Source organism: Ambystoma mexicanum, chromosome 14 (genome assembly GCF_040938575.1).
Source record: "Ambystoma mexicanum isolate Mex_15411 chromosome 14, UKY_AmexF1_1, whole genome shotgun sequence".
NCBI lineage: Eukaryota > Metazoa > Chordata > Amphibia > Caudata > Ambystomatidae > Ambystoma > Ambystoma mexicanum.
The window spans coordinates 84,825,704-84,842,919 of record NC_090940.1 but is presented as its reverse complement, the minus strand read 5'-3'; the positions used below and the strand labels follow the sequence as shown (position 1 = coordinate 84,842,919).

The following is a 17,216-nucleotide window of genomic DNA, read 5'->3' as shown; positions in this document are numbered from 1 at the left end:
GGTGTTATTTACCCTCCCATTGACTGCCTGTGGCTATGCGAACCCCTATGGCTATTCCCACCCACTCCTTGACCCTGTCCACTGAAAATGCACTCCTCCACCCCTGCGGGATCTCTTTGAGCTCCCCCTGTCAAGCTGTAACCTGCCAGTGTTTCTAGGCAGTCTTCTAAGAGTTAATGGCTTAATTGCAGCTGTAAATGTGCTGCTGGTGTAATGTGTCTTCACCCACTTGATTTAGCTATGTCCTTTGCAGTGAAGTCCTGTTCAGAGCCAACAGTTTGTCTTGATATATTAGATGGGCATTTGCCAGATACTGAAATCATATGCCCAGATACTCGCTCCATTTTTCAGCTGTTGGGACCTCATGGCCAGGGAGCACCTTTTTATATCCGTTCCAAGCAAATGCCTCTCATTTACCTAAACAAAAGCCCAAACTGTTGGCTTTGCCAATGCTTGTTTTAAACAAAGCCCCATTCCACAGCAGTGAATGGCTTAGAGCGAGGTCCCTTACAGAGCTTTTTTTCTCCCCCATACTGTCCTTGTCTGTGAATGTAAAGGATGCTTGCAGAGCAGTAGGATTGGCACACAAGGGAGTGTCCTTGAGGTCGCACGCTGTGTTGAAATGGTGTTTCCGCTTACAATTGATGCCTTGACAAGGCCAGCTTTCATTGCAGGAGGGCATATCTCTTGCATAAGAGAAATGTTCATGCACAAGGGGTTAAAAAAAAAGGCCGGGTTGTCTCCCGCACCATGTGAAGTTTACACAAAGGACCCAGCGGAGACATTCCATTTATTTATACATCATTTTCTTTATAAAGGCCTTTCACAAAACCGCTACATAGGGACAACACAGTGGAAAACTTCACAAAGTGAGTGATACGCTTAAAATGCACAACTCCAGGACCTGGCTTAGATGAGCGCAGGCAGGAAACCAACAAAGTAAACTGCCTTCATCAAAACACAGCGCAAACTCAGTGAGCGTAAGAAGAATTGGCATGGGTAAGGCATTCCAGCATTTGGGAGCACGTATAATTGATGCTTATGTATATTCTGTGATGAGAACCTAATACTTACTAGTTAGGACAAGCTCATTGATACAGGCACATCCTCACATTTAGACATTTACAACTGCATTTAAGCCATTGACTCTCAGCAGACTGCTTGGAAATCGTTAGGCCATAGTTTGGTGCTAATGCTTGATAGAGCTACCTCCAAGATATCGCAGAAGGTTGTGTTTAGAGCGGGCAGGGGCAGGTAGTTTGTGGGAATGGTTATAGGAGGTCAATGGGTGGTAAATAACCAAACGCCACCCACAAGCTTTGCGTCCCTCCACACGTCACCTCCCTCCTTGCTGTACTCCAGTGCAATAGTTTGTTTAGAGGTGGTGCCAAAGCCCCACCTAATGGCCAAAACTAAAAACAAATGTGCATGCCAGTCAATGCTCCTTCATAAAGAATAAAGGGGTTCTGGGTGGGCTCTTTCAAAAGATGTTGTGTTATTTTAAGCCAGGGGGCTGGTTGCCATCCATGATGGGTCAAGAATGAACTGTTCTACCGCTGACTCTAGTGTGCCTCAAAGTGTATAGACTGAGAAAGGGAAACGGTACCAGAGGGCTGTATTGAAATGCCATGTTCTCCCAACTGTAATTGCATAGTTTAAGAGTGGCATCAGAATTGAGGTGTCTGAGGACTGGATTATTTTGTGAATCCCAGATCTCTGCTGAGACGGGGTCATCGTAGGCAACGGCTCACCTTATGTAAGAAGACTGAGGGAATGTACATACTCAAATAACCACCCGGACTGCACGGAAATCGGGTCCATGGTTTACATTTAATTTTGGCCTCCAGGTCAACCCTCTGATTGAAAGGGAGAGAGAGGCTAACAACCTTTTGGAGACTGTGGTAGCTCAGAAGGAGGCAGACCAGTTTAAGATGTTGTTGAAAAAGTGAAAACGGCCTCACTATCCCTAATCTATGGATTTCCCTGCCTAAGCAAACTAACTAAGGTGCTTGTCGTCTGTTGTGAAGTCCAAAGTAAACAGTCTGATCTCTGTCCAAAGCTAAACTGCTCTATCCCTAGCACTAAGACAAAAATAACAAAGAACAGGAGAATGACTCCCTCTCCTGGATAGGCTTCCTCAGCCTTAGTAGACCATTTCGAGATACTTTTTGGTTATCTCTTGGATTAACTCTAGGGGTCTTTTCCAAGTCTTTGGTTCCCCTATTCATTCTCTTTTGTAGACTTCGCCTCAGCATTATGGGCTTTGGAAACTCTTGTACAATGTCCTTCTTAATTGTCTCTGAAAGTCTCTCCTTCTCTGAGATAACTAGGGATACTGAATCCCTCTGTGTGGTTATTGTTCTCTGCGTTTCTGTAGTTATTTAACTCCTTACAAATAAGACATTGGCTATCATGATCCTTCTCCGTTTCAGTCTTTCTCCTTGAGATATAGCAGACCCAATTGTTATTCTTATACTCTTGTCCAGTTCTTATATTATTGAGATGAACAAAATAAGTTTTGTACTGGTTCTTGTTCTTAACTTCTGACCCTTCACTGGGACGAGTAAATTTAATCCCTGAATGTTTCTTACTATTCTTCTTAATCTCCGGCCACTCACTGGGACTAGTAGGCTGCGTCCCCGAGTGTCTTTCACTCTTCTTAATTTTTGACCTCTCAGTGGGACGGGTAGGCTGATGATACTCTTTCCCTGTGTTCCGTCTCGGGTTGCCCTCTGCCCCTGTTACCTTGTTTCCCACGGGTTGGCATCACCGGGCCTGGTCGCAGGATAGGAACTTCCCTTGTAGGACAGCTTTGGTTCTCGCTCTGACTTCTGCTTTTTCTTGTCCGCAGCACCAGTGCTCTGCAGGTATGGGCATTGTTGCCAGAATGAACAGCCCACTTCTCCTGGGCCACACCACCGCCCTTGACTGGTTCTCTCTCCTGGGGTTTTCGTTCCCCCCTCTCTCGTCTGCCTTCGGCTTCCTCAGTGCTTCTTGCCCAAAGCACCTTGTGGCTTCCCCCCGACGGAGGATCTCCCGGTCTACCTCAGCACTCCCGACTCAGATGATTTGAAACTCTCAGGTTTCACTTCTCACTGATAGTATTTTATTTATTTATTTTTTCATTTGTAGAGCGCACTGAACCCGAGGGCATCTAGGTGCCGGTTACAGCGGTGATACAGACAGACAATAGTTACTTGTAAGCATGATGGATTTACAAACATAGTAGATCGTAGTTGCTGCATTGGGTTAAGGTTCTTGAGTGAGTAGCCGTGTTTTGAGGCCTGTGCAGAATGTAAGGAAGGCATGGTATCAAGAATAGACGGACACAACTGATCACAGTTCAAGGGTGTTTATTAAACTGTAAAGGCAGGTTGGAAAAACACCTAATCTAAACCCAAATCTAAGATGGGAGCAGGCTTAGACCTTCAAATAATACTATAGCATTCCTAGTGGCGCTGTGTCAAATAAAAGGGCCTATGCTAACATACACCCATTGCCAATCCTTGCGCTAAATACATAAAGAAGTGTGGGATAATGTTCTCAAGAAAGAAGGAAGTGTTCACAAATAATAAGTCGGGATGCGGTACTTGAGGTCTCCCTTCCCCACGTTTTTCAGCACAGAACAAGGTAGGACTTTGGAGCAGAGCACATGCTTGAGCTTTACCAGCACAAACTAACAGTTCTGTTTTCAGCAATCGGGGCATTCAGTGGTTGTCTCTTTTCTTATCAAAACGTTTCATGCTGCTGTGGGCCTGATAATGATCAAATAGTTCCTTTTTACATATATATTGGAGGATGTCTTTCACCTCTGGATCCCCCTCTTCTGGGCGCAGATTTCTAGAAAGTTCTTAAATGATACCAGAACCTCTGATAGTTATTCCTACTGCTTTTGAGGGGCTGTTAGCTTCAGCTTCACAGTATCAAAACAGAAGTTCAACAAAAGGTCTTCTCTGTATTTGAGTAATAGTTCTTCACTCCTGGGTTTCCCCCCTCTTCTGTGCTCAGACCCCTCTCAAATATCAAGTCTCTTTATCGGGTTCCCTCTGGCATATAATGTATTCAAAAGGAGTTTCCTTTTGTATTTTGCTTTGTAGCACTCACGGGTCGGTGGATGTTGGCTTTTCACCCTTGAATCCCCCTCTTCCGGGTTCAGATCTGACTCGACTATTCGCCTCCCTCGATCTGGTTCACTGTGGCTTTCAATGCAACTTATCTGGTGACTTTTGTAAAATGTTCTTTTGTACAGTTTACTGTGGACATCTCTCTTCCAGGTTCACTTTTGTCAACACACTGTATTTTGGGACTTAGACTTCGCCCCCCCTTTATCCGCATCCCGCGTTCAGGTTCACGTTTGCCAATATGTGAATCGTATCTTTTCTCATTCAACTCTTACAATGCAGGCAGGATTCACTTCCCTTAGCTTCACAATCAACTGCCGGTCAGTACAGAGAATTTTACAAGACCCCTGTAGGACCACTTTGACCCTTCTTTTCACCTTTCCCAAGGCCTTCTGGTTCGAGGGGCCCCAAAATCTACCCGGGTCAGATCAGCAGTTACACAAGTCCTTAGACAATATTTTCAATACTTTGGTGACAGGATTGCAGGGACTGTACAGAGACAAATGGACAAAATGCAGGAAGACCTGGCATCCGCACTACACAAAATAAAAGGAGACATGAATAAGCTTGAGGAACGAGTGGTCACAAATGACAATGCGCTCCATGATCTAGCTGACGATGCACAGAAAACAGATGAGCTGGTAGAACAACTAGCAAGTGCAACTCACAATTTGGAGATGCGAACAGAGGTTCTCGAAGGCCTGTCTGAAGGGGTAACTGAAAAGGAGCTCAAATCAGTGACTAAACAAATATTTGCAGATCTAATAGAAAAGGACAACCTAACGGACCTTAGAATGGACAGAGTGGGGCCACTAAGGAAAGAACCTGGGGCAAGGCCAAGGGACGTGTTGGCTGCCCTACACAACTACAGTCAGAAGGAAAGATTGTTGGTAGCATCGAGGAAAGCGAAACAGATAACACAACGGCTCAGAGCTACAACTCTTCCAGGATCTGTCGCAAATAACACTGCTCAAAAGAAAATAATGTAGCCCGTTGAGTTCTTCAGGACAAAGATATTGGTTACCGTTGGACATTCCCCTTCGGCCTGGTTTTTGAATGGGAAGGAAGGCAATATCGTATCTCATCTTGTTATGAAGGAGCGAGAATTCTGGGAATTGATGAGGATGAGCAGGGACCAAGAGAGCCCTCATCAGAAAGGCAGAATAAAAGGAAGCGATGGGAATGGACCAAGGCAAGGCCAAAAACCATTAAGAAGAAAGGAGCTCCTGCCGATCAGAGGGGGCCCAAAGATCGAAAGCCTGAGATACGAGGGCATCCTTCAAACAATGCCAAAGCCACCTGAAAGGAAGAAACATGGATCCGGAGAATGTAATGATGCACTAACCCAGAGACGGTGGTCTTTTTTTTTTTTTATGGAAGTACTGGGGGAAAATGGAAGGTGGCAGTTGGGATCTTGATATGGGTTTGGGTGAACCCGTACTTGCTAATGCTGGGTTGCGGTCCGGGCTCAATCCCTGAGAGGGCGAATTGGGAGGGCCTAGAGGCTGGTTGAGTCCACCCAGTGTAGGGCAGTGGTTGGGGGGGGGGGGAAATAGTGGGATTGTTGGGAAAGGGGGGTAGGAAGTAAAGAGGGATCCAAATCGAGAATCCAATGTGCCTAAATATACCTTCCCGAATCGTCACAACATTGGCTAAGACCAATAATTTATACATCACCTCACTAAATCTAATGGAATAAACTCTCCTGTGAAAAGAAAGATACTGGAACGATTCCTCCCAAGGGAAATACCATATCTGCTAACCCTACAGGAAACACGTGCAAGCCTGAGATGAACACAAAATTAGGCTACAGGGATACCGCCGAATCTTCCAATCCAGTGACACGTGTAAGAAGGGAGGGGTGTTGATAGCAATTCGGAATAATCTAGACCTTACAGTAATGGACTCTAAGAAGGATGCCAAGGGGAGATATTTGCTCTAACTTTGCAGGGCAGCAGGGAAATGTACACAATAACCACCATATATGCTGCCAATTCTGGTCCAGATGGATTTATCCAAGCAATGCTGATCAAACTGGAGGGATTTGCTAAGGGTCAGATAGTATTGTCTGGGGATTTTAATATGGCCTGGGACCCGGGGGCAGATAGGAGCTTGGGGACTGCACATACCCAGGGTAAACCCTCGAAAGAATTGATCAAGCAAATAGCTAGGCTCTCATTGGTGGACGCATGGAGGCAAAAGAGGGGACCTACTAAGGCGTACACCTTTTTCTCACATGTCCATAGGACCTCCTCCAGAATTGAATACATATGGTTATCACGATCCTTGTTGGGCCTGGTCTCCGATATAGAGGTGGGCGCAATAGCCTTTTCTGACCATGCTCCCATAACACTGACTTAGAAGGAAAGCCGGATCCCCGGGGGTTATGGAAGAGGAGAATACCACACATGAATATTTAAAAACAAAACACTGAGTGAAGAGAAAAAGTCGGAATAGAGGATTTCTTTCGAGGCAACAAACGGGGACAGAAGCCAACATCACTACTAATGCCTTAAGAGATAGATGGAGTATACTTGTAGAAAAAGAATTGGAGGAGAAATTAGCAAGTGGGGGGAAGTAAGGAGTGAATATAGGGCTATAAGGGGCCAACTGGAAATTTTACAAACGAGGGCAGCAGTCATTGTTGTACCTCAAAAAAGCAAACCAGGCAGACCATCTCTTAGCCATGTAACTAAGAAAGGAGGAAACATCTAGAACCATATTAAAAATGAAAATGAAAGGGGGGGGGTGAGAGTTTGGATATAACTGATATAACCTGAGAATTGTCTACATACTACACAGTTATACAATTCTGACAACCCCCTTGAGCAGTGCCAACTAGAGTACTTGGATAAATGCGATCTACCCTTAGCAACAGGACAGGAGAAATTGGAACTAGAACACGACAGTACAACAGAGGAGGTTTGTAGAGCCATAGTGTGACGGCCAATCAACAAATCCCCGGGCCCAGATGGCTTCACAGCAGATATTTATAAAACCTTCAGGGAAAATGGAATTCCTCATCTGGTTCGATTCTTTAATGACTTTGGGGTAAGGGGGGGAGACTCACTCCAACTATGGAGGAGGAAAAGGTGGTATCACTGCCAAAGCCCAGCAAAGATCCGGCCAACTGCGGCTCACATAGACCGATTCCATTCATCAAGATAGATGCAAAGATGTATACAAAGAAACCAGCGGCTCGCCTGGAACAGCTCCTTCCAAAACGTATTAGCACAGACCAATCTGTCTTTATTCGGGGCAGGCAGATAGGCCTATTCCAGAAGGATAGCACACTTGATAGAAAAAGTAAAATTTAAAAAAACATCCTGGTCCTCATTATTGCGTTGATCGCTGAAAAAAGGCCTTCGATAGGGTGGAGTGGCAGTTTTTATTTCATACTATGGAAAGGACGGGTTTTGGGACTAAATGTATATTCAAAATAAGGGCAAACTACTACAACCCAACGCTTTGCCTGATGGTCAATGGTCCACCTATCAGGGTCAATCCGGGTAAAGGAGGGTTGCCCCTTATCCCCATTATTATACGCAATCCATCTGGTGCCGCCATTGGGCACAGTGAGGGCAACAGGTGACATATCAGGAATCCCTTTCGGAGGAAGCATTTGCGGACGACATGTTCCTAACACTAACGGAACCGGAAAAATCCCTTAGAGCAATGAACAGAGTGCTCAGTCAGTTTGGGGTAGTGGCAGGTCTTAAAAATTAACACCCACAAATCAGAGGTGTGGAACCTGACTTCCAGAAGATAAGGAACAGGAACTAAAGAAACCCTTCTATATAGTTGGGCAGGCAATACTATAAAATAGGAGTCAACATCTCTAAAACTATTGAACCATCATTCTCGGCCAACTTTACCCCCCTACTAGAGGCCATCAAAAATATGTTAAATGACTGGGGCCCGTTAACAATATCTTGGATAGGGTGGATTAATGTCCTGAAGATGATTATTCACCCTAAACTCCTGTATCATGTTATGACGCTTCCAACAAGGGTGCCCAAGTCCTTTTTTCGAGCCATCCAAAGACACACAGGGATATTCATATGGAATCATAAAAAGCCTAGCTTAACAAGACGGTTGATGAATATGACCAAAAACAGGGGCGGACTGGGAGAGCCAGACTTTGCTACTTGGCTGCACAGATTAAAATGGTCAGGGATTGGTTAAGGGGTGACCCGGAAAAGATCGGGAGAGATATGGATAAAGTGGTGGTAGGGGATCCCCTCAACAGGGTGCTTTGGAAACCAAAGAGGGACAAGCAATATAATATGTACTACAATCAAATAGGGTCTCTGGTGGGGGACTCGTGGGATGAACTGATTAAGCGAGCAGAGTTAACCACCTTTCCATCACAGTTTACCCCTATATTCTACAACCCTTAATTTTCCCCAGGTGCAAAGGGGTTGGAATTTGGCAAATGGCAAGAGGGCAGATGCCATAAGATACTGAACATGTTTAATGGCAGTGAATCCTTTATCCAATGCAAAACGGATTTCGGGTTGGAAGAGGGAGAAAGGTTTTGTTACACTCAACTGAGACATTGGCTATTGAATCCATTAGTAAAGGATGCAGCAACAAGAGTTCTAACGCCCTTTGAGAAATTTCTTGTATCAGACCAAGGGGACAAACACATTGCGGGGGAAATTTACGGGTGCATTAAACAAAGTGAGGAGCCAGAGAATAGGCGCTATATGGCGAACTGGGAGGACTCAGTAGGCCACCTGATTGAGTAGGTAATGTGGTCACAACTGTGGGCGAATATCCCTAAGCTCACTAGGTCAATACAACTATGGGAGGTATCGGTAAAGTTGATGTGTCAATGGCATCTCACACCGGTGAAGCTTCATTACCGTCCCCAAGACTTGTTGGAGGGAATGCCGAGCTGAGGGGACATGGAGCCATATTTGGTGGGAATGTCCACACATCCAACCGTTCTGGGAACAGATACAGGAGGCTATAGACGAGATCCTGGGGTACAAAGGAAAGGTCAGCAGAGGTCTCGAGATGTTGGACCTAGGAGGGATATTGGAAGAGTTATCCTCGAAAGCACAGCGCAAGGTGTATGTGATTCTCATGATGGCAGGAGCACTGGTGGTGTCACAGAAGTGGAAAGCGAGGGATCTGCCCACAGAGCATGAACGGGTGAGAAAGGTGTGGTACTTTGCGGCGCTAGAATGGGTATCCTATTCTATACAAGGGGATCACCAGGGATTCTAGGCAGATTGGGACCTAGTAATTAATTTCTTACAGAAAGATTATAGAGGAGCCTGGTACCCGAGGAAAATTAGACGTTTGGGTTTGAAATAAATCGAACCATGCACAACCTCCACAAGGATTTAGGAACAACTCACCAAGACATGAGGGTGCTCGGTGGAAGGAATAGGATGAAGACCTCAAGGGGGTGGAGGCGGGCGGGGAGGGGCAGTGATTCAATAAGTAGGGGGAATTGAGAAAAACGTTAAATCAAGGTTGGGATGAGAGGGCATGGGGAAAGGGGAGTGGGGACATAGTGGGTTTAAAAAAAAAGTTTGTTGTAGGAAAATACCAATAAAAATGTATATGAAAGAAAGAGTGGGTGAGCCTGCAAAGAGGGCATTAAAGTAATCTATCCTAGAGAGAATTAGGGCTCCAGCAATTGTGATGCAGCTGTCCGTTGTCAGGAAATGTCTGCAGGCGTCAGGTTTAGACGTGTACGCTGCCACGGAGAAGATTGCATTTACATGTCTGATTAGCGATGGCGAGGAGTCCAGGTAAACCCCCAGGGTTTTTACTTCTTTTGAGACAGGGATGTTTCCCTCAATGACGAAGGATTTGTAGGCTGTGTTAAGTATGTTTAAGCGTGTTTGTGCTCAGAGAAAGAGCAACTTGGTTTTCTCTTCATTTAAGCATAGAGCATGACGAGCCATCCAGGCCTGGATAGTTTGATAGATATTGCTGAGTGTGTTGGAGTCAGTGTCGTAAAATGCCTGAGAATGAATGGTGGATGTGGTTATCGTCCACCTAGTTCGTGTAGGAGATACCCATATTGTCAGGGAGGTCGAAGAGGGGCTTCGTAAAGATATTGTATAGCATCTGGGAGACGCAGGAGCCTTGGGGAACTCCACAGGTGACTGGGGCAGGAGGGGCAGCTGCAGAAGTGGAAACTTTGGTTTGATAGGAAGGACTCGATCCAGGCTGTTGTTTTGGTGGAGAAATGGGACAGTAGTCAATCGTCCCTTTTTATGATAGGTTGGTGGTGCCTTCCCAGCAGAGGATTATAGTCCGTTTTCTCTTTTAGTTGAGCACTCTTCATTATTTGTTAATTTTTCTTCGTCACAGTAGTGTTCTTGTTAGGTTAGATTTTAATATTTAGGCAAAATCTCCTTCACCTGTGAGACTGCCAGCACATTGTGTTGGACTTGTGGATTTTTCTTCTATGTTCCTGAGTGAGTGGGCACCTTTTTCCCCCACTCACCCTTTCTTTTAGTCTTTCCATGGAAGTCCTGTTTGTTACTCTCCATAATTTATTTTTGGAATCGTATAACTTTTTGGGCATCTGCATTTTCTCATTGCGACACACATCACTTTCGGTGCACTATTGCTTGGGATTCTCGTGGGTTCCTTTTTTATTTTCTCTTGGGTTCCTTGTGTGAATTAAAGTTCCCAAGGGCAGAAGGATACTTGTTATCCTTTCTACAATCCCCATTGTGAGATCAGCCCACCCCACCTTATGTGGAGTGCCCAGTGGTTACATAATCTCACTGGTTCTGTACAATTTCTCTTGCAGTGACACACATACCTTTATGGCTGGTGGCATTGGACATGTTCTACTGAGTTTTGTGAAATTTTCTTTTTTTACTCGCAAGCTGTCAACCCAGCCGCGGTAATGCACAGAAGGGTTGCCATTCATCTAGAATGGTGGCTAAATTCTTTATTCACCATTTTTCATGTTCTTGTCCTTTCTTGGTCTTTCTTCTGCCCGCTTGGGAGGGGGGAGGTCCTGGTTTGATTTGTGTCTTCTGTGGGAACACTTTGTGTAGCCTGCCAAGGCTTCCAGAGTGTCTCGGAAGACAGGAAATGAGGGAGGTGTTTGAAACTCTGCAGCCCTTTGTCTTCTGGCATGCCTGCCTGGAACCAGTCCTAACTGGGAGGCTGCCTGGCTGTCCTGAAAGGACAGTCACTCCCCCACCCCCCAAAGTTTGAATGTAGCATGTGTGCTGATTGGCTGGGTTCCTGAATAAATGGCCTGGATTTGGAAGCTGAAGATAAGTCGACCACTGCAGCTGAATCCGATTCAGAAGAAGAGAAGACGGCTGTATCCAATTCTAGCGACCGGAGGTGCCTGCTGCGTAACCGTTGCCTGTGCTGACCCCTTCTTCCATACGACAGAGGAGTCCCAAAGACGACGACTCTGACCCTTAGACTGGTGGGACCAATCCAGTCTTAAGAAGACCTGCATTTTGAGCCATCCCAGGAGGAGCTGTGACCTTCCCGGGCTGCAAACTGCCAATATCCTGGGACATCGAGGCTGTGCAACGTCTTCCCATGAACGAATCGCGCTGAAACTTCGGTGGACTCCTGCTGGATCTCCAGAAGCAGGATTTCACTCCTTGAAGTCCCCTCACCAGAGTGCTGGACCAAGATAGTCAGGCAAATCGATCAGATGACAACCGTTCTTCATCTAGTGCCTTGAAAAGGGGGGCAAATCCACAGAGCCATAGAGGCACCAAAGAATCCTCTTCTGGGAGCCTTTCCTCCGACTGCTGCTGAAATTTCCCATCCATTGTCCTTTCTTTCATCACCACGACCAAGAATCCAGAGACCAGGCCCGGTGTTGCTGCATCGTGAAGGCGTCTGTCTGCAAGCTCTTCACTGCTGATGTATTGCGTGGCTTGAGGTAATACTTAACCCTAAAGTCTTTGTGTTGCTCCTGTTTGGCTAGTGTGGTGATTCGGGAAGTTGGGATTTCGCCCATACCGTTCGCCCAAGCCTAACACTGGAACACATCTAGAGAGCCTTCTACAAAGTCCCTGAACACTTTTACTAACTCTAAAGTCTGTTACTTGTTAGCCATGAACTCCTCTGGAACTCTGAATTTCCTGCAGTTGTGCCTGATCTTGTTCTGCCTACTGTTGGCCACTGCCCCACTAGTGGCTCCCTTCTACCTCTGAGAACACCCCTGCTCTAGATTAGGGAAGGTCTACTAAAGTATAAGGCCTCTGTGAAAAAATTGTAACAAGTGTTGCAAAGTGCTTCCTTGCTATATGCTGGTTTTGTAACTTATTCTATTTCAGGAATATTCAGTTACAAGTGTTACAAAGTTATTTACTTTTTGAATTGTGTTTAGCTATTCTAGAAAGTAACATTGTTAGTATTACAAAGTTATTTACTTTTTGAATTGTGTTTAGCTATTCTAGAAAGTAACATTGTTAGTATAACTGTATTATTGCTTGAAACTGAATAAGAGTAGCAGCTTAGTACCAATAGGGTCTGCTTCCCTTGAATTGCCTACTGCCATTCCAAATTTGTTTTATACTTTGGTTTACTTACCATGAGTATTGTTAGTTTTTATTTTATGTTTGACATAATAGTACTTACCTTTCTAAAGAATACTCTTTGCCTGGGTATATATAAAATAAACCATGATTTTTACATTACCCAACTGTTTCATTATTTGTTTATTGTTGTTTGTCACAGTAGTATTCTTGTTAGGTTAGATTGTAATATTTATGCTAAACCTCCTTTGCCCCAAGGTATAGTTTTAAGAAGTCCCTTTGGGTGGACTTCAGAAAAACTGTCCCAACAGTTCCCAACCACTGAGTTAATGATATTACTCGCTCTGCATTCTTCTTCACCGTATTTTTACGTTATTGTTCCTCAGTTTGGAGCTTGGTTCTTATGTCACAATCACAAACAATGGAATGGTTTGATGGATGTCTCTGAAGTTCTGATGTTACTGTTGTTCCAAAAGAGAGGCCTCTAGGGAGTTCCTCCACAGAACGGGAATCCTTGTCCCCCAGAGGGGTTGGGGGGAGGTCTCTCCCTTTGAGGTCCCACATGCCCCCCCCCCCCCCTAGTGGGGATTATTGCATAGCGGGCTCACCTCTCTAGCTTCACAAGGAAAGGCTCCCCTCTGGGGACAAGTGACTGAATCATGCGATTCCTCACAAGTCACTGTTGGCACACTTGAGGGAGAAATGATCTTGATGCCTGACCAATGCTGTGTGTTGCCCCGACAGCCAAAAGTCCCAGTATGGCACATTGAGTGCAGTACCTGAGCAAGTTAGAGTGAGGTTTGAGAAGGCACGCAACCTGCCAACCAACACTCTTAAGGAAGGTGAGGAGTGCCTGAGGGTTTCATATCTCCAGCAGCTCTTTATCTGAGCCAAAGATTTCAGGCCTCCCATCGCTCATTGGCCAAAGCAAAGTGCTGAGGGTTGAGTGCCTGGTTTTCCCTCCTCCCTACATCTGCCAACTCCCTGATCCGTGTTGCACACCGTGCACTAAGCCACTCTCACACAGCAATTGAGTACGTCTCCCAGCAGAGGCACTGTATGCTGTCTCTACAGTCTAATTACCACAGTACCAGCCAATGCATTCAAATGCCAGGGGCTCAAACGGGTCCCCCTGAAATGTTGCTTTAGTCATCCGTCGTTACGTTTTCGTCTTCCCCCTTTCGTAGCCCCCACTTTCAGATCCACCTGACCTCCTGGAAACAAGGCAAGCGGCAGCAGTGTGCGGTATAAATCCAAGTAACCTAACAATGAAGCACTGTACACTAAGTACTTATGCAGTCACACGCTGGTTCCTCTGGGTGAAGATCTCCCAAACCTTATTTATTGTATGGGAGTGGGCGAGGAAGAGAGATTGGAAGGGAGCGACTGATGGCGAGACGCTGTCTGCACACGGTGTCTCCTTTAAAATGGCTACATATAAAGAAATAATTTTACGAAAGGCAGGCAATTGTGAACATTTTGATCAACCTTTGAAGGCAGTTTGGGTATTGATTTTGGGTGGACTCATTAAGAGAAGGCTGGGAAGAAAAAGACAAGATGACACCGTAAGAACCCATAATACCAAGTTGGTAAATAACCTTTTAAGGTAAATTGATGGCTCTTTAGAAAATCATATTTTGGAAATCGGCCTAGCTGTTCGCCTTCAGTGTGTGTGGGGCTGCTTTCAAGACACTGAAGTAGCTTCTGGTTTCTGGGGGAAGAAATGAAAAAGACCGGCAGTGAGTGTGTTTGACTCTAGAAGAAAGAGGACACCTGCCCGCTTCACAGCAAGTGTGCCTACCTTTCAGACTGCTGTCTTTTTGCCTGCCTGCCTGCCTACAAACTTTGATATTAATTTGTACTTGTGCGCAAAAAAACCTTCAATGTAGGCAAATCTGAGTGCTGGTTCTATCCTGTTGCAGATTCCTGTACGAGTTATCCCAGATCCCGAACTTTGCCGAGCGGTCCCAATGCATCATCTTCCAGTCTCTCTTCTCTGAAGGCATCACGTCGGTTCATCGCAAGGTGGATATCCTCTCCCGGGCCTGCAAGGTAAGGTGTACTAAATGACCACTAAACGCATGTAACATGCAAAATTAATTTTGCTGCTACAGTAGAGCTTTTTTTTTTTAATTTAGGCTATAGATATGATTCTGTACATCAAGCACATACAGTCACTGTGGAGCTAAAACATTCTCCTTTGTTGTGACTTTTCTGCCACTTACCTCTCAATTGCAATTTCAAAAATGTTCTTTGCATTCTTGAAAGACCAATTGTCTTTCTTTGCTTTTTTCTCCCTTTATGTTTCTTCTCCTCTCTCGCTCCCTTTTCCACCCCTTTTTAGTCTAAGCATTCATCTCTTTCCAAATGACGTTTTATTGCATTGGAACATTCTTGGGAGTCTCTTTCTAGTTACTGATGTCACTTTTCAGTTTTTGTTCAGGCTGAAGTTAGTGCATTTTTCTCATGGGGAAACAGCACAGCGTCACTGTTTAATATGAAATTTTCAGTGCTTATGAAAAAGGAGCTTTGCCGAAGGAGATTGTGCCCTTCATGACAAGAGATCTTGTCCAGATTCTCATATAGTAGCACAATTAAAATGAGCGTAGAGAATGCTACTCTCAAAGGCGACCTGAGCCTTTCGGGAGGGATGGACAGTAGTGCAAAGATGCGCTGTCCAGCCCCCTTGCATACATCAATATTGGGAGCATGCTCCCTACACTAATGGAGGAGAGAGAGGCTTTTCTCTGAGACGGGCCGTTAAAGGGCCCATCTGTGAAATGACTGTTTGGGCGATGGTAATACTAGCGTAACCGCTGCGGTTTAAGCTGCGGCTGTTGTACTTTAAAAACAAATCATGGCAAAGTCAGAAATGACCCTGCCATGATTTGCGCCGCCTCCTGCCCCTGTTTCAAAAGGCGCAGCGGGAGGGCCTTCCTTTCTGGGCATTTAAAATTTCAACCTGTTTGTAAATGTGGGATGCGCGTTTAAATGCCCAGAATTGTCCCCTTCTTTGGACATTGGCGTAGAGGGGGCGGAGGGGAGAGCATCTGAATTTTATTCAGATGCCCTTTGAGAATTGGACATGCCCTTTGAGAATTGGACTGCTCCTTTTTTGAGTGCTAGCACAACTCCTCGCGCGCGTCACAAAAATATTTGAGAAACTGGCTCCTTGTGTATATACACCAGCTTACACATAATAGGTCAGGTTTGCATGCAGGTGTGGGGCTGGGCACGTTAACACCAGTGTCTTAAACCACATCATGTGTCAGGGAAACAGCAGCCTCCCCAGAGCACTGATTTGATTTTTGTGCCGCTGCCCATGCATGGAATTGCCAAATCATGGACAAGCTTGCACATAGAGGTCTTGCTAGTAGTCTACCTCCTGGCATGACTGCACAGTTCACCCACTGCACAAGACTATGACTGGTCTTCTCCACCTGGCTTTTCAACCAATATCTGTCACTCCTTGCCCACTGCATCGCCGCCCTCTGCCCCAACTTTCAGTGCTATGCGGACGATACCCAGCTCATTTTCAGGCTACCCTCGGCCTCCTCCTCTCCTTCCCTCATCTCTGACTGTCTGCTATCCAGGAATGGTGTGCCGCCAATGACCTCTGCCTTAATGCCAGTAAGACTGAGATTCTACTCATTGGCACACCGACTCCCTCCTTCCCTGCAGCTCTCTGGCCGGCCTCTCTTGGCCCTCTTCCTGCTCCTACCTGCAAGGCTAAAAACCTCGGGGACATCTTCGACTCTACACTCTCCTTCTCTCCTCACATATCTGACGTCTCTAAGAAATCACACTACCAGCTGCACCTCTTCAGAGGTATTCTTCCCTTCCTCTCCTTCCCCCAGAAACTCACTGTCTCCCAAGCCCTGGTTCTCTCGAAGCTGGACTACTGTAACAGCCTCTATCTTAATCTGCCTGCCTCCACTCTCCGCCCTCTGCAACTCATCCAGAACAGAACTGCGAGACTTGTCCTTGGCCTCAAGCCCAGGGACCGTATCTCTCCAGGACTGAAATCTCTACACTGGCTCCCAGTGGCTGCGAGGATGAAGTTCAAAACCCTCTCCATTATCCACAAGGCCTTCAACTCTCTCTTCCTAAAGATCTTCCTTCCCGAGCCATTCGCTCATCCGTCTCCAACTCCCTCGGGGTCAGCCGCTTCTCAAAGCAACGAGCTGGGGGTAGATCTCTCTCCACGGCAGGGGCCTCCCTCTGGAACAGCCTTCCCGCCTCCCTGAAACTTGAGGAGAACCATCTCCGGTTCCGGAAGCACCTCAAAACCTTCCTCTTTGCTTCTGCTTTCTCTGTCCCTCTCCCCTGCTAAATTCGACACTGAAATTGCACTGAATCTGCAACTGGGCCACTCTCACCGACCTCGGTCCTGGGCCCAGCCACTCTCCACTTGCACTGCCTCCCTGGCATCCCCTGCACTGCGGGGCTGTCTCTGTATCCCTACAGCACCCCCTTCCCAGCACTTGTCTGCACTTACCTTGCACTTGCCACCAGCTGGCCCTATTTATTTATTTTTATTCTACTTGTACTGCACTGCCCCCTCCCCTTCCCCTGGCACTTTTCCCTTCCCCTACCCCTGCAC

The 17,216-nt window shown here is 46.0% G+C and overlaps 1 protein-coding gene across 3 annotated transcripts in view; it reads left to right on the top strand.

The window, feature by feature from the left end:
• The window catches only part of FMN1 (formin 1), a 1,014,107-nt gene that overhangs the window by 793,983 nt on the left and 202,908 nt on the right, over positions 1-17,216 (top strand). For all 3 annotated transcript variants that reach the window (XM_069638563.1, XM_069638562.1, XM_069638564.1), the window contains one exon: positions 14,536-14,665. In XM_069638563.1, coding sequence (XP_069494664.1) covers positions 14,536-14,665 — 130 coding nt within the window. The remainder of the gene's footprint in view (positions 1-14,535; positions 14,666-17,216) is intronic.